At 35.8% G+C, this 24,480-nt stretch overlaps 1 protein-coding gene across 1 annotated transcript; it reads right to left on the bottom strand.

Moving 5' to 3' along the window:
- Positions 1–22: 22 nt before the first annotated feature.
- On the bottom strand, positions 23–24,480 carry CUL5 (cullin 5). The gene is made up of 18 exons (XM_009276956.2): positions 24,377–24,480; positions 21,930–22,029; positions 20,360–20,536; positions 17,150–17,291; positions 15,932–16,077; positions 15,775–15,855; positions 14,493–14,586; positions 10,814–10,944; positions 9,935–10,042; positions 9,254–9,318; positions 6,964–7,096; positions 6,294–6,425; positions 5,337–5,460; positions 4,405–4,580; positions 4,125–4,286; positions 3,303–3,421; positions 1,859–1,982; positions 23–680 (listed from the first exon to the last, which is right to left on the bottom strand). Exons 1-18 carry the CDS (start codon positions 24,445–24,447, stop codon positions 486–488), a joined length of 2,280 nt encoding a protein of 759 aa, XP_009275231.1. The 5' UTR covers positions 24,448–24,480; the 3' UTR covers positions 23–485.

Raw genomic sequence — 24,480 nt, 5'->3', positions numbered from 1 at the left:
TGGACAGTACATTACTCTGTTGATCCAAAACACAAAAGTGAAAGTGCTACTTCTAGTCCTAATTGCATTTAAAAAAAAAAAAAAAAAAAGAAAAGCAACCCAAACCCAAAACAAAACTAATAGCAGTTCCTCAGTGCATGAATATTTGAATATTTTTTTCCTTGTGCAAGTACTGGTCATCTAAAAACCCAAACCTGTATTCTTCCTGGTGGGTGTAAATCAAACCTACTTTAAAAAGTTCACAATGGGCTCTTCATGAATGCAAGTTTCCCACAAAACAGCATGCTGTTAAACGTGTGCAACATGAAGGGAATGCCATCATGCTAACTGAACGAGATTGGCAAAATATAGTCCTCTGTAAGGTAAGGCAGGGATTTTAATACGTAACGAAAGTCAAAACAAGTCCTTCTGCAGCACAAACTGTTGCAGCTGTCTGTCCAAGCACCCTTCCATTTATGTTCTCAGCATCCTGCAGAGTCCTCAAATTATGCCATATATATGAAGGTGTTGATATCCGACTCATCTCTTCTGATATATTTGTGCTCTATAAGCCATTCAATTTGCTCTTTTATCATTTTCTTTTGTGGCAAGAACATGTTTTTCAATATTTCTACCAGTTCAGTCTGAAGCTGGGCATTAGTAATTTTCTTCCGCATTTTCATTATTTGGATGATAGCCTCCTGGTGGGGGACAAGAGAAAAAAAAATAGGTTTTTTTTAAATGCTTGGCTGAAGCGACAAAGTGAACACACCATTAATAGGGGAGTCCTGGTAATGCAAGACAGCAAGGAAATCTATGTTTTCCTTAAAAATCAGATATATGCTGCATTTCTGAGCCTAAGTAGATACAGAATTGCTTTTACAAAGAAGTTGATAAAGGAAAAGAATGAAGCACTGGCAAGATGCGATATAAGACAAGTCCAGTCACAGGAGGATCTGCAGTTAAATCTTGTATCTAGAGTGTGAATTACTCACTAAAACCTAATGTTCATTCACTCTCTGAGCAGAAGTCACCACTTCCAGGGTGACTTGTGATATACCTTGTGAACACCTCATGAAATGCAAGCTTAATGTCCAACTGGAACTCACAAGGAGTTCTCATTTCGTAAGTACAACCAGGCATTAATCCTTCTGCTGGAAGTATGGCCAAGATGTTAAGTCAGGTGGTACAATTCACAATGTGCATGGCCTGGAATCTAATCTGACTGATAGAAGAGACCTGCAATTGCAAGGTAAGATGGGATTTTTGAGGCTCCATTGTAGGTAATGATCGCTGATGCCTGAAAAAATTCAGGTTTTTTTAGAACTGTCAGCTCAAAAGATCTGACATGGGTACCCGACTGAAGGACAACCAACCACAAAGCAGGAAGCTGCAGTTTATACATCTAAGAGGTACTTATAAACTTTCCCTCTAAAGAGAAGGACTCTCAAAAAGTCATACTGCTATTACTAAAAGCGTGACCCCATCTCTGAGATTACTCTCTTCATACAGAGCAGTCAAAGAGATCTCAAAATCAACAATACTGTTTGTTCATGTTGGTGACTCAAGTCAGTCAACTTTACCATCTGCTGCCACCCACCACTACACAGTTATGCCTTCACCAGTTGCTTCGTATCTGCTTTGTCCTCTTTCAATATGATGACCTGGTACATCAGAACAGGAGGCTGATAACTACAAGTGCACAGACACACGTGCAAAATCCTGTACTCACAAAGGATCTAAGCCAAATAGCAAAAGTTCCAATGAGATTCAAAAGCATTCAGTTCATACATCAACATCCAAACGTGGACAGCATGCAGGAGTGATAATACAACAAAAGAAATAGGGTAATTTTATATTCCTCTGGCAGTTTACTTGCCTGGGTTCGCAATATTCTTAGCTGGACTATTCCTTCATTTTCCTCTTCCCGCATTCTCTCTGTAGTAAGTTGCAATCGACCAATCAAATTTATCTTGCCCCTTTTCTGAACTTTAGCGTTTTTTCTGAAAAAGTTGTATTGTATGAAAATAAGCAAAAAATACATTTTCAATTAAGGAATTCCCGTTAAACTTAAATTACAGCAGCAAGGAGTACCATCACATATCAGATATTTATAGGCTATTAGCATTGCAGCAGTGAGATAGCTGGCTGACAAATCAAAACTCAATGCCAACGCCTCCGCACAATAAAACCTGAATATACTAGCATTACAAAAAATCCATCAGCTGAAAATGACAGCATCCAAAGTTGAAAAGTTAACAGTACTATTTTAACAAATAAAATTTCAGAGAAATATATTTCAGTTTAATTATATAAAACTAGGGCTCTTTAGAGGAAGTTTTTATAACAAAGTTCAGGAAATTGGACTAGTTCATTTTCCACCAAAAGAAATGTTTGTCTAGCAGAAAAAAAAGGATGAATAACAGCTATAGTAACAAAGAAAGCTGATGGCATTCTTCAGTGGTCACCCACAAACTTTCTGTACAGCCTGCCTCTTCTGTCACACCCTCTCATAATTTCCCAAAGCTCATGATCCTGATGACAGGAAAAAACATCATGGCACTGGGCAAGAAACTAAGCCCCAGGAAAGCAGATTCGTTACCTCCCTCTCTCTCCACAGATCCAGATGTCCAGCTGCTACTGCGAATGAGGCCCAGAATCTGAGGTTACTAGCAAGGAGCCACTTCTAATCATAGCCATTGACAATAGAGAGAGGCAAAACCCAAAGCAAAACATGCTGAATGTAGTATATACCATTTAGATATTCTCTCTTTGTGCTATCTTATGCTCCGAAGGATTTCAAAGCACCAGTAAAAGAGCACTGCAATTCTCACTGAAATAAAGACACTCTGGTGAAAGCCACACCAAAAACCCAGGCTTTTGACAGCATACCATATTATTAAGTTAAAAAAGCAAGTGAAACTGCTTATCACTGCTTTTGAAACTCTGTGTGTGAGTGTAATAATCAATACAGCACTAGTGCTCTGCTTACATGCTGTTCTTCCTATATGAAATTTCATTGGCTCATTAGTAACAGGAAGATAGCAGAGCCTCCAATTTTGCACCTCATCCCTGGGTGTTTTAAGAAATTTAATTTCACAGAAATCAATCATAGAAACATTTGTCTGAAGGGGCTGCTGGAGGTCATCTGGTCCAACCACCTACTCGAAGCATGACCATCGCCAAAACTAAGTGAGGCTAGGGCAGCAAAGCGTGTGTCTAGCTGAATCTTGAAAACTTTCAAGGACGAAGGTTAACTTAAAGTGAATTCCTTTAATTATAAAATAGCACATTGTTATTTTACTTTTCAAACATCATCTTACATTAAACTGAACTCCTGGTTCACCGAGAAGAGGGTTCCTTCTGTAAAGTCTTTGGGTGAATTGACTTGAGGTTCATACAATAAAACCTGACGTTTCAGCTTTGGAAATGCTACAAGAGACTACAGAGAAAAGGAGGGAGGGGGAGGAGAATGAAAATAAAACACCAGACTTTCTAAATGAAAACAATTGCTTTTTAAGAACACAGGTCACTGCTGTGCAGACTGTAGTGAGGGAACCAAGTAGCCTTGTTTGAAGCTGCCAGAGGGCAACACGAAGATACTAATAAAACCAGAGAGGGGACACAGTTTACCAAATCTCCTTCTGAAATGGGCTAGCCTAAGTAAAATCATACGAAGAAGTAAAATGCACGAACTCACAGCTACAGAAGTGGTGTTAAGTCTGATTTACGTGATTTCTCTCTTTATCCTTGAGCTAAATCATTAGAAGCCTGATAGAGCAAACACTGAAGTTATTTTTTAAGCAACATACAATTATCAGGAGCCACTGATTTCCTAGAATTAGACCAGTCCCACTCCAAAACCCACAATCATAACTGTGTGCTTTAGGCAGTATATGGTCAAAAGATATTGCTGTTTCCAAAAGCTTAAGTTAGGTAACATTGGGTAGAGAGAATGTCTTAACGTAAAGGCTGTGTGTGCTCAACAGTAGTGCAAGGAGCCAGCATTACAACTGATTAATTAGCAAGAAAGGTGTTCACATTTCAGTTTCAAAGTGTTATCTGGCAGCGCTTTAAAAATACTAATCCAGTATTTCAGAGTACAAAAATCAAGAAGAAATCTTTTTCAAGAGAAAGGGAAATACCCATAAAGTCCTCCTAAGTTCTGCATCAGGGAGTTCAGTTGCCAGTTTAAGATTTTCAAAGCTGATCTTCTCTCTGGGTCTTTGGTTCCACGCAAACAGCACAGCTAGCTGAAACGTTGTTACCTCCAGGTCATACTGGCCAACCTCGTTCTTAAACGTTATCTGTGAATAGAATGATAACTGTACTTATAAGCCTTTCTGGATGACAAGCTTTCTTACTATTATAAATACACAGAAAGTACAGTCATTGAGATTGATACACCGAAAACTGTAGACTTACAATTCCATTGGACATGAGGTGGTGCCAGTGCAGTTTTCTACCACTGTGATTCTTTTTATAAAATTCTTCAACTTCTGGGATGAGATCTTCTAATTCCGTGGGCAGCGAGACAAACACTTTTTCAGAACTTCGGGACCAGGCGCCAGCATTTAAAATTTTAATATTCACAGAGTCAGCTGTAAGCCAATATTGGATTATATGAATCTTCAGGTATAACAGACAGATAAACAAAATGCATTTTTTTTCCTACTCGAAATACAATTACGGAGGACTGAATTTTCAGAAAGTAGCAGGGTATCTACCTATTTAAACATTAAGGTACTCTATTTATGCACCAGTGGCTTTCCGCCAGCAACACTGATTGAAACCTCTGTTTTTTTGGCTTGCTTCTGCAGAGCTCCTTAAGCCTTGATGCAGCTTTATAGATGATGCTTGTAAGCACTACTCAAGGGTTTTCAGTAACAGCAGGTCCAAAACTGGATGTTCCTCAGCCACCCTCATCAATGAAATTTAATCTCAGAAATGTGATTTGAGCTCTTCATAGTGTGCATCCAGCTCTCCTGCTGGCAGGTAAAGGAGGAGCACAGCATGAAGCACTCATGAAGAATGACGAGGGCATAAAAGAAGGAGTAGTTCAGGCATTCACCTGGTTGACACTGATTCAAGCCCCTGCTTAGAATTTAGCTACAAGAGTAGGAAGTCTGTATCTACAAGATTGCTCACAATGAAAACCCACAATAACTTACAGAATGATATCGCTCCAGTGTAAACTGCAAGAGAAAGTAGAGTCTACAGACACTTCCAATCTAGGGGTAACAATGCCCTGAAGACTAATGTTCAACATGCAGTTGATATAATTTTTAACTCAAGATTCAACAGAATTATTTTTCACTAAGAGAAATGAAAAATAGCAAATCATTTGAAAACAATACCTGGTAAAGCAAGTTTATTATTTTTGTGCATTTCTTTGAAGGCCTGGTTCAAGTCTTCAGACACTTTGATATCCTGGAACATTCTAGCCAACTTGTTTACATAGTCTGCTGGCATTCCTACTTCCTGTACAAATAAAAAAGAACATTAAACTATGACACAGACAGCTATGAACAAAAAAAGCTCCATTTTTGAAATAATAAACTAAAAAAAAGAGCATTAGGTTCAAGTCTTCAGACACTTTGATATCCTGGAACATTCTAGCCAACTTGTTTACATAGTCTGCTGGCATTCCTACTTCCTGTACAAATAAAAAAGAACATTAAACTATGACACAGACAGCTATGAACAAAAAAAGCTCCATTTTTGAAATAATAAACTAAAAAAAGAAGAGCATTAAAGTACACAGGTATCATCACTTTACAATAACAGTTAATCTGCAATGCAATATAAAGATTTTTTGCACGGATCATAAGTAGTTACCCCTTAAGGGCATATGATGATTCTTTTAAAGAAATCCAAGCGCTGAAGAACGCATGCATGCATTAAGGAATCAGTGAATTCTGAGATTTGAAGGAATGTTTAAGGCATGCAAATAATATTCTAATCTACATAAAATTTCACAATAAGAACACATCTCAAATCATTTACATACCTAAACAAGTACACTGCATTTTGCTCATTTGCATATGGAATATATGAAGCCTTCAGATAATCATACGTGAAATATTTTAAAATCTATCACTACCACTATTAGGATCAACATTTCTCTTAGAAAAGAGCTAAATTGTTTTACTTGCACGAAGCATTGCAATAAAACAGAAGTATAAGATGTCCTGAGCGGCCTGCAATTTAAGATAGAACTCACCTTATCAAGAAGGATATCTAAGTTCAAGAGTGGGAATTAATACCACAAACAAGAGGCACAACCAAAGAAAGAAAGATGTCAGGCTACTTACTCGGAGCCATTCCACCATATTCTCCTCAATTTCACTATCAGCTGATATATCTAATATCAGGCGTCTTGTTAAGTGAGCTTTGTGATATCGCATGAAAACATCTTTATTCTGTACATATTTAAGTACCAAAAGCTGTCAAAAAAGTAGATTTTAATATATTTATTTGCATTGTCAATCAGACAAGTCTTTGAATGCTGATCTAATGCCACTGTAGACTATGAAGTAGAAAAAGGCTACTTGACATTGCCTTAAGAGCAACTGTATTAATCCTATCACAGGCATCAGCTACGAATCTTTCATAATGTCACACCTCCAATTTCTTCATTTGTCAACCATCAAGAACCTTCTCTTAAATCAGAAAAGACATTGACACCGGTATGTAAAAGTCTCCTGTATTATTTTCTAGACTAACATTAGTTACTGTAATACATTACAGTCTGATACAGGCATTAATTTGCATACTAATTTTGTGAACTGACATAGACACATGAAACACTGCATGGTTTACAAGATTTAAACACACACACACCTGATGACATAATAAACTCTTTTTCCTATTATTACACCTTGCATAACTGTTTTTGAAGATCAAGGCCTCAACCCACATAAGGAAATAAAACAAACAAATTCATTCTTCAGAATAATCGATAAGTAGAAAGCAAAAACATACCACTTCTTTAAGCTTTGCTTCAATTTCTTCAGAGGTCAGTTTTTTGCTTAGTGGTGTTTTTCTTAACAACATGTCACAGTAATTAGCAAGAAGCTCAGGGCATTTGGATTCAGGCTGTGTTTTCAATCCAACACTAAATAAAAGAAGAACAACATAACTTCTGGTGGCGAATTCATATCCTTGTTAAACTAGTGAAAAATTAGGGATAACTCCCTTTTCTTCTTGAACGAATAAATACTACCAAACATTTTCAGTCAGCTTCTACAGCTTGTTCATTCCAACTGCTTTTAATTTTAGAACTCTTAACAATGAAGGATTACGTTCAAACTACAGTTTGAAACAACTAAATATTGCATGGCAATAAGTATTCCAGTGAAGAATTAACAACTGCTGCAGTGAAATGGCTCACTCATCTTGTCAGTATGCTTTAACGGAAGTCTCAGGAACAGCCTCCTGCACTGCATTTCACAGACTGCAAAACCCGACACATCTATCTTGTAGTAACAGGATAAAATTATTTTGTAACAGGTATAAACAGTGGACTAACAGCTTGGAATTAAAAGCAGATTAAAGTTGAACAAGAAGATGCTACAGTAGACAGACTGTGGTTCTTCAAAAGGCATGCAAGCACAAGGTTGTGTTCTGAATCTATGTCTAGACTGGTGAATAAAATAGTGCCAAGGACCAAACCCTATTTCTAGAGTCAGACGGCACCAACTTGATTGCTAGTCTCAAGGGCCCAAAACAAAGGCAGCGAGTAAGACAGCAGGTAAGAAGCTGTGGGGATGCTCAGGAATCCAGTGTTCTTGCTCATTTTCTCACCCTTTCATCAACTAGTGTAGACAGTGCTAAAACTGTGTTCAGACAACTTGTCCTTTTTAATTCATGAAGCAGCTTGCAGGCTAGTGTCTTCTGCACTCCTAAACACCATTTGGAGTAAAAGCAGATCACTAGTCTTTTGGTTATTACAAGACAGAACCCTTATTTAATCAATGTGTTCCCAAATATTTCTGAACAGGAGTCTTCCAGATCCTGACAGCAATGAAAAATTACCAAATTCCATGTTCTTAGGCTGAGCTTAATGGCACAAGTTAAGCAGGATGAAGTTTCATTTTACTTAAGGCTGCATATGTAGACAACTTGAAAGTGCTTGGGAAGAAAAATGCTGAACAGAAGACCATCGCCATCATGGTGGTTTCTAAGAAATCACTAGGCAGGTTTAGCTTGAGGAGTGAAACACAGTTTGAATGAGGTATTGATTTGGATGCTTCCAGGAGAAATTAAAACATTAGCAGAGCCCTAAAAAACTCCTCTACCTTGCCTAGACCTAAAAAAATCCTCTACCTTGCCTACATCTATACGAAGTATACAAAGCAGGGATCCAGTCTCTTGTGAAGGTGTTCCTCCAATAACATAAAAACAGCAAGGCTAATCCCTGTCCAGGCTTACCATTAGTCCAAAACCAAACACAGAATAAGAACCAGAATGCTGAACAGATATTTATACCCATCCACCCCTAACTAGAAGTCATTGGAAAGGGAAGCTGGCAGCCCAGCTACATAAGCTTTGTTTCCATAGTAAATCAGACTACAAACTGATACATAAGCAATCCCAACCACCTAAATATATACAGATTCCTACTCAAGTGGCACATCACGTGTTAAATGTTAACAATCAATTAACTGACTGCTACCTCCTCTTGGCTGAGTTAGCAGAGTGGCTACCGTAAGCATGGTTTTTCTTCTTCAGCCACACAGGTCTGCTTAATCTACTGAAGTTGTTTAAACTAACCTGGTTAATCCTGCACTGAAACAAAAAAGTAACACCCAGACAGGTCACACTCACAGCTGGCACAAGAGGAGGTGGTAAACAGCTTGCGCATGGTTACACCTTAATCAGCCACAGTTATTCCCATGAAGACTACTGCCTCAGTTTTCCCCAGGACTTTTACTGAAGTTGTGGCAGAGTTATACAGCACAGGTTTATGGAATTAATAATCCAGGAAGGTATTATTAAATTCAGCTAACAAATTGACTCATTAATCTACTATAAAAGAATAGATTCCTAATTACTACAAATAAATTTGAGTTTAAACAGGCTGCTATTCACTGATCCACTGCCACGTGAAGAGTGTCTTACCAGAGATTGATAAGCAATCTGAAATTCCATAATGCAAAGAACACAAAGCACTTTTAAACACAGTGTTACTTTCTGAAGAGATATTTTAAAAAAGAAGCTCAATCTTTAACAATTTAAAAACCTTGATTCACATAAAGTTTATATGGCTTACCCCTTTTGCTTCAATGGCAATTCAAGTTTAAATATTGTAGCATCGTTCACAACTGCTTTGTACGCCTGAAAAATAATTAGATTATTAGTGCTTCACTCAAATTCTCTTTAACATAAAGAATCACAAAAGTTTTATCGCTCTTTTTAGATTACTGTAACATGAAATGAATCAGATTTTTTTTATCAGCCCAAAGTTTGCAGATTTGATTTTCAATATGAGAGTTCAAATCCTATGACTCAATTTCCCATTAACTGATGTTTTGCGTTTTCCTCTTTTGCATTAACATACTACTTTCCTTTAAGCAACAACTTCGGAAGGGATTGCATGGAGCAGGTTGCATATCTGAAGTCATGAGACTTACTACAGCCAAATATGTAGTAAATTCTAAACATAAATATATTGCTGAATCAGACGTTAAGGGGCTCCACACAAAGATCATCTTCTGATGTGCTCTACAACATTACAAAGCTGAACACAAATGCAACTTTATGCATGACTACAACACAAATTAAAAGCTAATCAGTTGGTAGTAAGTTTCATCGATATTTTAGTCTGCATATTTACTAAAGTATGAGCAGCTTCTAGATTTAACAGGGAATGGGCACAAAGATTTCAGAGACATCATAATATGAATTACAAGAATTCTTAAACTGAAAACAAGTGATCAGCAGAAACACATACCTTATCTCTTGCAGTGAGAAATCTTGGATCATCTTGAAAAGCTTCTTTAACCAACTTACTAAATCGATTAAATAGTGTGAGCAATTGCTCTACGTATTTCTCAGAATCCTAAAGTTAAAGAGGCAAAAAATCAAATAAAAAAATGAGGCTGCATAGAATTCAGCGTGAGCTTACATGTAATTCCCTGATCTGTAATAATGTAGTATTCTCAAGCCTGCATACTATGAATGAGCATCTTATCTTTATTCTCTGTACTGAAGAGCTCTACAGCATGTAAGCCTCAACACAGACTTTCAGAACAGTATTTCCAATATACAAACATATATACATACACAGAGAAAAAAAATACCTTTCAGATATTGTATAACACATTCTAAATTAAAAAATGTTTTCAAGGACCAATAAGAGGCACATCCTAATTGCTGCAGATACTCAGGCCTCCTAGACCCAGAGAAAAAGATGATAAAAAGCTGAAAAAGAACAGTGGGGAAAAAAACTTTTAATTTCTACAGTGAACAACCACTCTTAGATTGAAAGCAAATTTCAAATCTCATCAGGAAGTCAGAATTCTGAAAAAAATTATCATGCCTTTTTAATTAAGATGCTAACACAATCCTACCGTGTAAGTATCCCATGCACTTAATTTATAACTTTTTCTTTACTACCAATTGGATTCACATTTTAAAGCTACAACTGAAAACATAAGGAATAAAAAATTATTCTAAAGACATTTAAATCTTTCAGTGGATTAAAATCTGATGTTTAAACATGAAACCTTCAAATATTATTTCCATTCATATGTATGTCTCACAATTAGAGAGTATAACTTCTGCAAAGTTGTTTTTTCATTGTTACTTTATTAAAAAACAATACACTTACAGTAGTAATAGTTTCAGCAGCTGCTACCATATCTGCAAGTCCAGCACTAACAATATGTTCTTCCAAGTCTTTTAGCATAGGCTCTATGCCATTCGGAACTTTATCCATCAGTGAAAACATTAAATGCAACTCTGAAAGATACAAATACTGATAAAGCCACCAGTCAAAGACCTGTATAAAAAACAAATACACTGCATTTCTGCTAGAGATATCTCAATAGAACACCGAATATGTAAAGAACAGATAATCCAATTCATCCCTTGAAAGGAAAGGTGTTTTGAATACTGTTCTAATTCTGGTCCCACAAGGAGATTCTTCTGAAGGCAAAAAGAGGTATTTATTGCAATGTAATACTTGCTTATGCATATAATATCACAAGCTTGAATAAAAACCCCTAAAGTCAATGGCAATTTGGATTAAGTCCAGGTTCTCAGTATAACTGCCTTAAAATCCCTGGCAAAAATGGGATTCTAATTTCAGTTGGAAGCCTACAGGAGTTTATGCAGGAAATTGTATGGATTCAAGATTTTTTTTTTTTTAAGTTAAAGTCAAACAGAGCTGTCTTTGTGTATCTTCCAATACCATCTACAATGTTTTAATTAAAAGCATGCCAAATTCTAAAGTAACCAAAACTGACTAAAGTAAACAGCATTTTTTCTGTTCTGTTTTCCCAAAAAGTTTATTTAGTTTTTCTGAAAGTTACCAGTTCAAAAACTTAAAAAACTGATATGGTTTATTTGTCTACTTTTTGTGAAGGTATTTCAACACTGCCCCTCCAATACCATCTACAATGTTTTAATTAAAAGCATGCCAAATTCTAAAGTAACCAAAACTGACTAAAGTAAACAGCATTTTTTCTGTTCTGTTTTCCCAAAAAGTTTATTTAGTTTTTCTGAAAGTTACCAGTTCAAAAACTTAAAAAACTGATATGGTTTATTTGTCTACTTTTTGTGAAGGTATTTCAACACTGCCCCAAAAAAAAAAAAAGGTACTGAAACATCAATAATCACCTTGACAAAGCTGTCCACAAAGGAACACCTGGATTAAGGCCACCAGATTGTTTTAGAGAGACCCCAGAGATTTGAACTAAACACAGCAAAGGACTCTGCTTAATGAAGTAGAACAAACTGATCATGGACTCTGATTCTTTTTTTGATAGAATAAAAATTGATAGATTTGCTTAGCTCCTCAATGCTGTATCTACTGTGAAAGGGGACAAAAGCCAGAGGCCCTGTCTTTGTTTTCTCCTCCGCAATACTTTTGTCAGCAACATCAAGATCCTGTCACCACTGAGGATGAAATATATGTTACCAATTTCTGTATCCCAACAACTGTTGCAGAACCAAATAGAAAAGCAATGCACAGAGAAGAAAAAAAAAATCCTTTTAAAACGTAACAATGCAAATTAAAGAATGGAAACTGCCACCTTCAACAAGAACTTGCAACGCTACTAAAGACAACTCACAATGGGCTAAACAATGGGATTTCAAGAACCAGAAAAAAAATGGAGTCAGAAGTATTCTCAGTGCAATTTAGATGTACTCTAAGTGATGGGAGCACTGTTTTACATACGGTAAGTCCAAAAAGCTCACTCAACTTTTACTGGATCTTTTCATTTGTACTTTAAAAAAGGGTGAGAGGGAGGAAGAGATGGTGGAAAAAAGGAAACAAAAAGATCTATTAAAGGGTTCTACAGCTGTTTCTGTAAACTAGTGATGGCATGGATAATTCAAGAAAAAAAATTCACTGGTTTCTCCTAATAAACATTGGCAAAGGAAGACTTCAGGTGCATCCCTAGAACTGTAGGAACCTGAAAAAACCAGATTCTTCAAAGACATATTTCAAAACAACAAAACCAAAAGGAACATTTCACTAGAATTTCTCTCAGAACACATTATGACACTGAAAGGTAAAGAAACCCTTATCATAGTTGTTGGGGCACTTAAACAAGTTCTGTTTTCATTTTGTATTCACAAAAGCCAAGTTTTTGTGAATTTTTATTTCTGCTATGAAGTACTTCAAGACTAAAATTTAGGCCCCCCCATCCCCAATACTATAAGCAAACAAAAACGCACTAAGCCAATTCCAAAGAGGGTTTGCAAGTTATGACATCTTTGACAGTTTTTAGTTGGAAAACATTATGCCTGCCTTCCTTTGCATGGCATGTAAATATTAAGTACTTAAATGTAACAGAGTATTTTACAGTAATGCCCAGCTCATAGCCAAAAAAACCAGCCCTTTTTTGTCAGATGCTGTTTAATAAAGAAAACATCACAAAATTCTTTGGGGCAAATAATATCAGAAAGAGATATGCATAAGCGAAGAACAGCAGAGGATACCATCAGATGTATATATTACTATGTATCACTCCAGTCTTTAAGTAAACTTTTAATCATCTGCACCTGTATCCTTCATTAAAACATTTTAAACAGCGTAGGTAGGTCTAGGAAAAAAAAAAGAAGATTTTAAAGAGATGCTTGAGTTCTTATATACTAAATGGAAGTATTTTGCAACCAAGCAGTATCAGATGGACAGATGTAGCCGCAAGGAAAGAGGACTGTGTGAATACTTCAACAAGTTTCTAAAGAAAGATGCTTTGGATGCTATAGATGAAGCCTTCTGAAGCTCTGCATTTAAATAAGCCTCCTGTGTTCACCCAAAGGCTGTAACATATACTCATAAGAAGTCTGGTGGCTTTCTAGATTTAGCTCTGGACTACTGCCAGAAATCATGCTGCTAGATGAACAGATCAGTATGACATAGTTTTGAGGTCAAATATTTTCTGAAATGCTAGCTTTAGAAGTGAGCATTGTCTACACTGTTCTAAGTCATAAAACAGTTTTCCCATTTGCATAGAAATGAAAACTTCATATAGACATTAGTAAATATTCCCTGGCTTCAGGATACTGAGACTTTAAAAAAAAAAAATTAACCTGTGATTTCAGCTTTTATTTTTTTCAAATTCCCTACTCGAATTATGACATTTTAATGACTTACCTCGTTTGGTTTATCATACAGGACCAACACAAGACTTTTGAATCACACTAACCTCTCAATTTATGGCAGCAGAGTTAAAAAAACTTTTGAAAACTTTAAGAAGGCATGCAGAGCTAACATTCAATACTCACGGTGACGTACTGGCTATAAAACTTGCAGAGATTTTGTTCATTGACTTATTGGTCCTGCACTAATAATCAGAATAAGAAAAATTTCTCCCTGCTTTCCAGAAAACCAGCTTTGTAAAGAGATGCTTCACTTTTTTCCAGGGGGAAGCCGGGTAGTGGGGGTGGAATGAAGGGGGAGTGTTTGTATCTGAACTATTCAAATAGAAAATAAGACACATGCAACATTTACCAGAGTTGGTCAACACGAGGAAAATAAGTTGTAGGAAAAAATAAAGAAAACAGAGCACAAAATACTCTTTTCTTTCAAGTAAGATGAGAGCTATCCAGTCATTCAAATTAGGGTATTGTACATACAGAGTTCAGAAACGGAATAAAAAAATACTAACCAATGATGGTCATTTTTTGTGGGATAAAATATTACATGTGGACAATTTTATCTACGAAACACTGTCACCATCTATTAAAAACAGTAATTTGATATTAACTACAAACAAATCTATTTTTATGCAGTTGATGCTGAGTTCATCCTGCACTATTCTTGAAGCTTTACTTACTTTCTGTTTCATTTCGTTTGATCATGCCTTGGCATTCAGCTAAAATAGTCTCTTTAAAAGATGTCACCAGGGCATTGACACAGCACTCCATTAGCTGAAACATATTAAACACAGAATTAGCTCATTTAGCCATCTGAACACCAACACCTGATCTGTCTCAAGTTTGCCATGCCACAAAATCTAGCCTGTTTTCAACAACTGTGCTCTATATTAATTCATTCACTAATTCATAAATAAGTAGTTTGAATAAAATCTATACAGGAAACGATATTTCTTCAAAATGTGTAGGTTAGTAAATGTGGTAAACTCTCTTCCAAACCACTAATGAGCTTAATATTTCTGTCGCCTCTTTTCTCTCAAGGGAGCCATCGCTTTTGGAACACCAACTACCCTACTTAGTTTCCGAGTATACATCCAAGAGCTAAGAATAGTTCTCATTCCAGCATACCCTATTTGGACCAGGCTGGTTGGCTTGAACAAGACACTATGGCTAGATCTAGAACAGAAACTGCTTGTACATATCACGACCATCTCTCTTTTGTCAGCCTCTTTATACGGGTTACAATTTATAGCTCTGCAAAATGAGTGATTTACAATTTAACAAATGCATAAAATACATTTTGATCCACTGCAGAAGATTCAGATTTAAAGGGTATTTATTTAAAATAACCTGTTTCCTGAACTAATTTCAACACAGACAATTATGAACTATTCATTGCAGTTAAATCTTCCTCCAGAATCTGAACTGTGTAAAATATCACTCAAAGGGGGGAAGGAAGAAAAGAAAAAAACATCCTTTATATTAAATGGCCATATTTCAGCCTAAGAGGAAATCTAGAACAGTTTTAATGGAATTTCTATTGCTCCTTTTGATTGCAATGAACAATAACTCTTTCAGGTATTCTAAATGAGCACTGAGAAACCCTCTACCTACTAGATTGGCCAGCTTATTTTCAAACATTATTCTCATCCACTGTTAAGCACAAGAAAAAAGAAATCATACCTGACTCAAAATGAAAGAATAAAAATCAACTTGAATAAAAACCTGCCCTTCAATCTGAACTTTTGATCTGTTTACTATTAAAACATCTGTAAAAACTGTAAATTGCCAGATTTTTTGCAAGAAAAAAATATAATGGATGACTAAAAAACATAAAATCAACAGTTTCATATCAATTTACTGCTACCAAGTAATACTGTAACACACACAAAAATCAAAACTGCAATATAATAATACTGTATAAATATAAGATACATCAATTTTTCTATACATTATACTTACTGCTTCTACAGAGTTACATTCACGCCTTGTTTCTAAATATCGTAGTGCTCTTTTCTCTTCTTCTTTTAGTTTAGCATCTGCCTGAGCAAAAGTAGAACAGCAATCATTTTAAGTACTAACACTTTCAGAACAAAGTTACAGCAGAATTTTTACTTACATATTTCATATAATTCTGTACACCATTTTGTTGTAAATAAGAAGGAGCCTGTGTTCTATAAAATCTCTCTGTTGAATCCAAATATGCCTTTTCAAAGTTATCCCGATATATCTGAAGCTTATCTTCAGGATTAGAACAAAGGTTAACTGCAAAGAGAAAGTCCAAACTTACTCTCAAATCTTGGAAAGTTATGTGGCTAATAATAAGCAAATCTCTCTCATTAAAGTGAGTCTTGTATTAAAAGGTTCCATTGAACAATTTTAAGTATCCTATAAATACACTCTGATCCTAAAGGTAACCAAAATTGTCCAGTCTTTGCTCCAAAACCATTTAGATTAACTACAGGGAACTGAAAAGAACTGCATACTTATCTCCAGCATTTTAGATATTCAAACATGGTAACCAGAAATACACATACAACTGCAAAATTGGAAAGAAAAAAAAAGAAACCTCAGCATAATGCCTAATAAAGTGAAAACTTCACCTCACTGAGCAAACAGCTTTTCTTAGACACTGTTCTTAGAATCCCAATGCCTTCATTTTAGACTTCTTTTGCATTCGTTTTTTTCTGTTTTACAAGAATGGAGACAGTGAGCTTACTGCTACCCAGCAGTGCTTTGCACTATTTGGAAAAAAGTTTCCACCTTCCTCTCAACTGTTACAGAAGAATAAATAAATAAAGTCCTTAAGTGGAATATGCTTTAAAAAAAATATTAGAATTGGACATCTATAAAGCCATCTGAAAGAGTATTAGCCACAAGTTTAATTCAACAGGCTGCAGAGCTTTGAAGAAGAGGCAGGCAATGGTGAAATGTCACAGAAGTTTCACATACACCAATCTGTTTTGCAAAGAATTAAGACTGGGAGTCTTAGATGCAGCCTATTTAGCATTTCTTCTTCAAACTGTCTGCAGAATCAGAAACAGTACGGAAAGGAGCACAGACATAAGGTTATATCTGCAACCCTAAGAGGTCAAAAAGTAGTTTGCTCTTTGGGAACAGATTTTTCAGTAACTGAAATGGAGCTAAATAATTTAGAAGTTAAAGATTTTAAACCAAATTTAATTGGTATCACATATCAACCACAACAACGACAACAAAATCAATACAAAATGCTGAGATAATCATTCCAACCCTACCACCACGATTGTCAACTTTGTATGATGAAAATTCATTTACTAAAGTGAGGAGGCAACAGATTGGTCTGTGCAAGACATACCATATGATTCTCGAACTCCAATAACAAGCTGAGAGTCGAAAGCTTCTCCTAGTCTTTCAGCATGAACTAGCTTCATCGCACTATCCTGAAGTCTATTTTTTATATTTGAAAATATGGATTCATTCCACGTATCTAGCATGAGCTGTGTATCAGGAAGAAAAAAAAAATGCTGTCAGAAAGGTACATGCAGACCTAAGTTTATGCAAAAGAAATACAAGAGATCAGAAACAGAAATCAAGCAACTTATAATGTAATTTTCAGGTTATATACAGCAGTTCAACTACCTTGGAACTTGATCTTGCTCTGAATTTGTTATAGAAATAATGTTTAGCTTACATTCTAAGCTTACTTTATGTAACTGGACAGCTAGGGGAAGCAGTAGTTGATTCAGGTATTAATTCCATAATTCTGTGTTATTTCTACAGTTCTCAGTAATCGCTCAAGTAACTTTTCCAGCAGCGCAATGTGTCAGGAGTTGCAGTATCGGGGGGTACTTTTGAGCCAAACATCCAAATATACTTCACTATTTGGCAGGCTCAGTCTTAAACAAAACCAAAAACTCAATTAACACCACAGTTATGTAAAGAAAGAAAACCTGATGGCTTTATATTTATCTAACATGAAAGTTCAATATGCAAGTAATGCATATATAATTCACAAAAAACTCCAAACCTCATCTAAGCACTGCAAAGTTTTAAAATTAGTTATGGAAGGCCCTAACAAAATCCTCAACACTCAAAGGGTCCCATCATATTCCAGTGTGTGATTTTTTTTTTTTTTGGTGATTGCTACTGACACTGCTGCAAATGTATTGCATTACACCTGATCACCAGACCCAACACGCTGAAGCTGAGCAACACGAAAAGCTCACTGGCAGGCCAGGCCATACTTATGTCCACCTAAGCTCCACCAGCTGTTCAGTAGTAAATACTCAAAGCACGCTACATGTTTGTTAAAAATCTTACTTTGCTTTAGAACTCAAGTTACTGTGGTCATTTTTTTGCCCTTAGACACTGGATCTGGCTCTTTCTATATGCCACTGAATACCTAATGAAATTATGCCAAAGCTTAAAAGGTAATTTTTATTTTTTCTATCCAACTCATGCCATTTCGTTGCTTTAGAAGAAAGCTCAAACTTACAGTATTTTCAAACTTGACAGTAACTGCTATGAATGTAATTTAAGCATACCAACTGTCAGTCTACACTGGCAGTGGAAAGCAGGTTGGAATCATAACATTTACCAATTCAAACTTTACCTCATGATTGTGAATAAGCTTACTAAAAATGAGCTTAGGATGACTTGACACAGTTGTATGGCAAAGTTAATAGTAAAGATTAGATGGTCTTATTCCATTCTTGCTTTGTAAGTTTTAGATTTTAACACAGCAAGCACCTAATAAAAGTCAGATATCCTTTTGAGAGAGTTAAGTTTACCATCCTTTATTCTTAACTTCTTCGTAACTGTCCCTCAATTTCAGCTAAATTTCCATTTCTGACACTTAAGTCATGTGTTGGAAGGGAACTATTGTTCAAAACATTGGAACATTCTTAGAAGCAAAGCTTTGTTTTACTACGCTTCCTCAATTACTTTTTTCATTATTTTAACATTACTGATATGCATATTATGGTTGCACTGTACAATTATAGAATTGGTTTACAAGAGCTGAAATGAGTGAAAAACGGAGAAGAAAACAGTGAGATAATGTCAAGCAACCTGGCAGGCACATTAACAGCTTTGTCACGGTCAAACTGCTTTTAGACATTATGGATAAGGAAGTTTTATGGAGATATTTGAAGGAAAACACACGTATTGTTTTGGGTGACTACATGAAGAACTTCTCAAGCATGGGAAAAGTTTTCACAAGGTGCTTTTCAGAAAACTAGAGAATGATGCCAGAAACAGGAAGTGACCTTCAGCAGTGAATATGAAATAATAAGATGGGCTGGGGACTCTGGGCTTTGATGACCCAATCATGAGATGGCCCTAACTGGACTGCATATGAGAGAGAAGACACATCTCCATCAGCTTCAGTCCTGAACAAAATCTAAATTGTTAGACACCACTACTTTTTCCACTCCACCTTGGTTTTTGTTTCATTTCTTAGTTCTCCTGCCTTCTGCATACAGCAGAGTTAAGAGTTCAAGTTTGCCAGATCTTGGAGAGCCTAATAAGATCACATGCTTTCTCCAACAAACAATGAAAACAAAAAAGGTAACTTGAGGTGGTGATTCCTCTCTTTGCTGCTGTTCTCTCTTCCTTTTCTTCAAGAAGTATAGAGGATCAGATGTCAAAATAGGAGGGTGAAGAAAAAAACCTTGCCCAAAGTAATGCATTCGAACTATTTTGTTCTTCCCATCCTGGAGATAGGGGGACAGTTAAAATGATCTTCAGTACCAAATTAAAGACTGCTAAAGAAATTTCATTTCCCTACAGATACTTTCTGCAATGAAAAGGGATAATAAATGATGTTAAACTAAAGGACTTAACACTTTACAACTGATATGCTCCGGTTTTCTTATAATAAAAGACTAAAGCAATTTCAAGGACCATTATTCATGGGACCAGAACACTGAGCACTCCATACTCAAACCCCTAGACTTTCTTTAGGTCTTTGATATGAAATAGTAAAAAGATCATATTCACAAGATACTACATGTCCAACCTTTTCATTGATACGACTGACATTTTGGAAGAAAAAGTGGAAATTAGAAGATCAATAGCCATATTTAACTTGAGATGACAGTATTTAATTGGTCATTTATAAAATGCAGAGATGTGCCCCAGTTAAGATCTTGGCCTAGGGAAATAAACTAGGAGTAGAAAAACTACTCACTTGTATATATAAGTACACTTGCTACTCACAAGTATAGAAACAGTAGGTGAATTTACAACTGCCTCCCGCCCCAAGATTCAAGTCATAATTAAAAAAAAAAAACAAACCACAAAAAAAACAAACCCAAAGCCCAAAGAAATGCTTTAATCACCTGAACAAAACTGTTAATAGCCAAAGCAAAACTGGAGAAACAGAGTGAAATTATTGTGGAGAGAAAAAAAAAAGTTGCAGGGTTGTTCTGACCCTCACACTGAAGCAAAGTGATGCATCATATTACATGATTGGTGCAATTTCATCTTCAGCTATAGAATCCCTTCTGTACTATTACTGTAGGCAGAACAGTGTGCAACAAAACTCTTAATACCTATCACTTACCTTTCGAACAATACTGTCTTCTACATTAGACTTCTTGTTGCTGCCCTGCTTGCCCATTAAAGTAATCTCTAGTTGACAAAATGGCTTGGGCAAAATATCACACTGCGTGAAGAACTTGCGCCACTCCACTATATATGCTTTCAGTAAAGCTGTATCATCTTGATGACTCAGCACTCTCTGGAGGAGGGAGGGAGAAGAGGAGGTAATTTATAAACAATTTTCTGCACAAAGTACGGGTTGACTTTGCTTATACTGAAAATAACTCCCCATATAAAATTCAAATATACAGATATATCAGAATAAGAAAGTCTACATATTTAAGTGCCATTTAGTTTAGGGCAGTAGTTATAAACTCATGGCATATGGACCATTTCTAAAGGGTAAAGAAAGGTAACAGCAAACAAGTAGTCAGTACATTTAAATTTTCCAGATGAACCATTTTTTTTTCCTTTTAAATAATCTGCAAGTCAAAAAGATTAAAACCTTTGGACCAAAGGCATGTAGTGGTACAACAGTATCTAAAAAAAAAAAAAATAAACAAACCTGTAAGGACTATGTTATATTCTATACAGTGAAAAGTTTAATTCAATGGCATCTACTAACCTTTCCTTAGACCCAGACAGCTAGTTAACATGTATATTTTATTAATGCCTGGAAAATACAACTACATTGCACAATGGCTATCACAGTGCCTAAAAACCTGCCCCTCAAACCACAGCCAACGCAGACCATATCAAAGGCCCCAGTTCAGCACAGCATTTATGCATGTAAGCAAGCAAGCTGATGGAACTTAAAAATCAACATTTATATGCCTGGTTATACAAAGGCCTATATAAGAAACTATTTTCTTTTAATAAAAGCCTTAGTGGTGTAAATCTCTTCACTGAAGAAAGATTTTATACTTTCATTTTTTCCTTTCCAAACCTCTGTCATGGGATTTTTTTTTTTTTTTTTTTTTTTAAATTTCACAACAACCCCCTCTTTTAAACCCAATATCACAGGAAACATCTTTTGCTATACATTTTACAAACACAAAAATTTCCTTTGAATCTACTGATGATTTCAATCGTTTGGGGGGAAGCCCATAAAACTGGACAGCTAAGCTTGCTGAGTTGATAGCACGTATGTATTTCTAGTATGCCATACATATGGCTTATTTTAAAGCCATCCATGAACATGTCAGCATAGCACTGAAGCTAGACAAACAAAATTTTTTTCAGACTAATTTCTTATAGAAAATTTTGCCTCAAGAAGTTTTCAAGTGGAAGAAGATTCCATAAGTATTGTTGGATAAACAAAAATAATGCTGTGTTTTGTGTTGGTTTTTTTTTAATATAACACAAAAATCATCGCCCACCCCAGTTTCAAGGACTGAGAAAACAATGAGCCAAGGCAAATGCTCAAGGCTAAGTCTTCTTTTTGTCAATAGAAGTTCGCAGGGTAATTATGATCTCCAGAACATCACAGAATTTTTGTTTAAAAGCAATCCATTTAGATCCAATGAAAGTCAGAACAATTTGGTTATTTTCCTAACGATATGAATAGAAGTTATGAAATGTTAAAAACTTACTGCTTGTGCCTGTTTAATAAAATCAAGGATGTCTTCCTTCAGAGCCTGATGGATTTTTGCTGGACCTTTATCATCCCACAAGCAAACTGCATGTACATCTCTAGAAAACAATTTATCCATCTTTTAGTAACAGCTACTCAAAGTTTAATGCTGTAATATACGAGGCTTAAACAGTCCTAATTTAAGTACGTCTAAGAAATTAATACACTTTTTATTGTCAAACAATATACGGCTAGATCCCAGTGACACATGACGCAAGAAAACATGTTTGGAGAAGAGACTGAAGCTGTAAGAAAGTCTTGGAAGCAAGTAACAGCAACCTATCTAGGAAAAAGCTATGGTCAAGGAGATGTAGAAGCCAATTCTGTTTTCAGTATCTACTCAATAATCCTTATTGCATAAAGGACAATTTTTAAAGCTTTTCTTTGACAAAGACAGAAATCACTTGCCAGCAGAAGCATTACTACTCAGATCATATTATTCTAAAATACTCTCCTTAATATGCAGCCTTCACTCACAGTTTCACAATCCAAGCACTACAACAACCCTGTGCTACAAAGGAAACAGACCTTCCTTGCGAGAAATGTGAGCTTAGGGGCATCAAGTAATTTAAAAGTAATTTTAATTAGTTTAATAAGATCACTTAAACATTTCATGACAGTGGTAGCATTTCAAAGCAAAACCCTACTGCAGAAAAGCTACCAAACAGCATCGCAAAGCAAAATTGTATTAATAAGTTTTAACCAACATTCAAATGAATTCCTGTTTTTCCTAGCTGACAGACCAGCAAGTGTAATTTCATTCCTATTTTCTTTCCATACCAGAGACTAAATAAAGCAAGTTACATTCCTAACCATACATCATTTATAACGTGGCCTAGCAAGCCTTTTTTTGACTGATTACCTTCCTCTGGTTCTTCTTCCTCCCTTCAATAATAAGGCCACATCTTTGCAGGAAAGCAACTATATAATCTAAAGGTATGACTTTGTTCCTATTAAATCAATACAGTTATTTCAATACAAAAGCATCTTTTTTAGTTTAACTGAAAAGACAAAATTTACAAGGTAAAAAGTTCCTCTGACACAGATCAAAGGTGCTGGCCCAGGATTACAGAGGTATACCTAACTTGTGAGACTTACGCAACTTTCACATGCAGAAAAGGTGTTACTGTATTTAGAATGCCACTGTTTCCTGACAGCAGTGAAAAAAGCAATACTGGGTAATTATTCTCAAAGGGCCGTTAGAAGACACCTACAGATTTTAAATTTTTATTAAAAAGCTTAACAAAGACCACTGTCCAAAAATAGGAACCTAGGAGAGTGGGATCCTTTCCCTCAATATCCTTAATTTAGCCATAAAGTTACTTAAGTTCTATTCAATAATTCAGCTACAAGAAAAATAATACATGGAAAATTTCAATACCAATGCAGAATTATTGAACTAGTTATTAAAAATGAATGCAATGACTCAGAACTGAATTTGTACCTTAACTACACCATGTTTCTGGCAACTACTATAGCCATGACATCGTAAGATGTTAAAACTCATTACATGATAAACTACCTTTCCTTTCAGTTGGCAGAAAAGTGTGACAGGTGCAGCAAGATGGGTGTAAAAAGAATCACTGCACCGTCCTCATCGAAAAGAGCAATAAAGATACAGACTGCAACAAGGCTGCGTTTAAATAAAAAACACTTTTGTGACAGATTTTAAAAAGCAGAAGGAGAGACTGCAGATTTAAGCTACAACTGTATTTGAGGGAAAATAACTATATTGAGACAAAGATTATTTTAGATACACTTTCAATATATATGTTGTAACTCACTTCCGCATTATGTTGGCAAAGGTCACATGATACATTTTAAGAAAAAAATCATCACCTAACAGGAAGCAGCTTCTGGCTTTTTGGAAGGAGGAAAACGGCAGGGTTTATAGAAAGTACAGTAATGCAAACACTGTCTGAAAAATATGATATATATTATTCTTAGGGTATATAACTATTCAAATTATACCAGTTAAACTGCATTACCCTGTTACTTCAGTAGCATTCTTAAGTTATTTTAGAAGAAAGCCATTCAAATCAGAATAATGTTAACATTCAGCAAACTGCCTTTAAATAACTTACTGCCAAAGCAGTAAACATTTTCTCTCTAATTCTAACAAAAGCTTTGTGGGCAGGTACAAAACTTGTTTACTATGATGAGCTGAAGTCGAAAGCTCTGCTGTTCTTTCTCCATCCCATTTGCAAAGATCTGAACCTCAGCAAAACTCTACTTTTGCAAATTTACAGTGATGTAGGTGCACTTACCACTTCATAAAACTTCAACTAGTACTTTTGTTCTGTGTTCTCACATAGACCGTGTCATATGTGACTTCTGTATCAGAAGTAGTACCATTACTGTATTCCCGTTATGCAAAAGGATGTAAGATACTAAAAAATTACTTACGAAAACAGATCAAACCATTGCTGTTTTGTGACAGACTCCTGACGAAGAAGTTTCAGAACGATAGGGCGCATGAAATCCCATTTGTCTTCAAACTGAAGTGAACC

Source organism: Aptenodytes forsteri, unplaced genomic scaffold, assembly GCF_000699145.1.
Source record: "Aptenodytes forsteri isolate BGI_AS27 unplaced genomic scaffold, ASM69914v1 Scaffold354, whole genome shotgun sequence".
Classification (NCBI taxonomy): Eukaryota; Metazoa; Chordata; class Aves; order Sphenisciformes; family Spheniscidae; genus Aptenodytes; species Aptenodytes forsteri.
This window is presented reverse-complemented; position numbering and strand designations above follow the sequence as displayed.

What these genes read in the sequence shown, in the direction of transcription:
- CUL5 (XM_009276956.2), bottom strand. Translation starts at nt 24,447, where the DNA reads ATGCGCCCTATCGTTCTGAAACTTCTTCGTCAGGAGTCTGTCACAAAA. An exon ending in TGGAGTTCGAGAATCATATG is followed by an intron (nt 16,078 to 17,149) that starts GTATGTCTTGCA and finishes TTCTCTTTGCAG; the next exon opens with TTAACCTTTGTTCTAATCCT. An exon ending in AACCAGGAGTTCAGTTTAAT is followed by an intron (nt 1,983 to 3,302) that starts GTAAGATGATGT and finishes CAACTTTTTCAG; the next exon opens with AAAAAACGCTAAAGTTCAGA.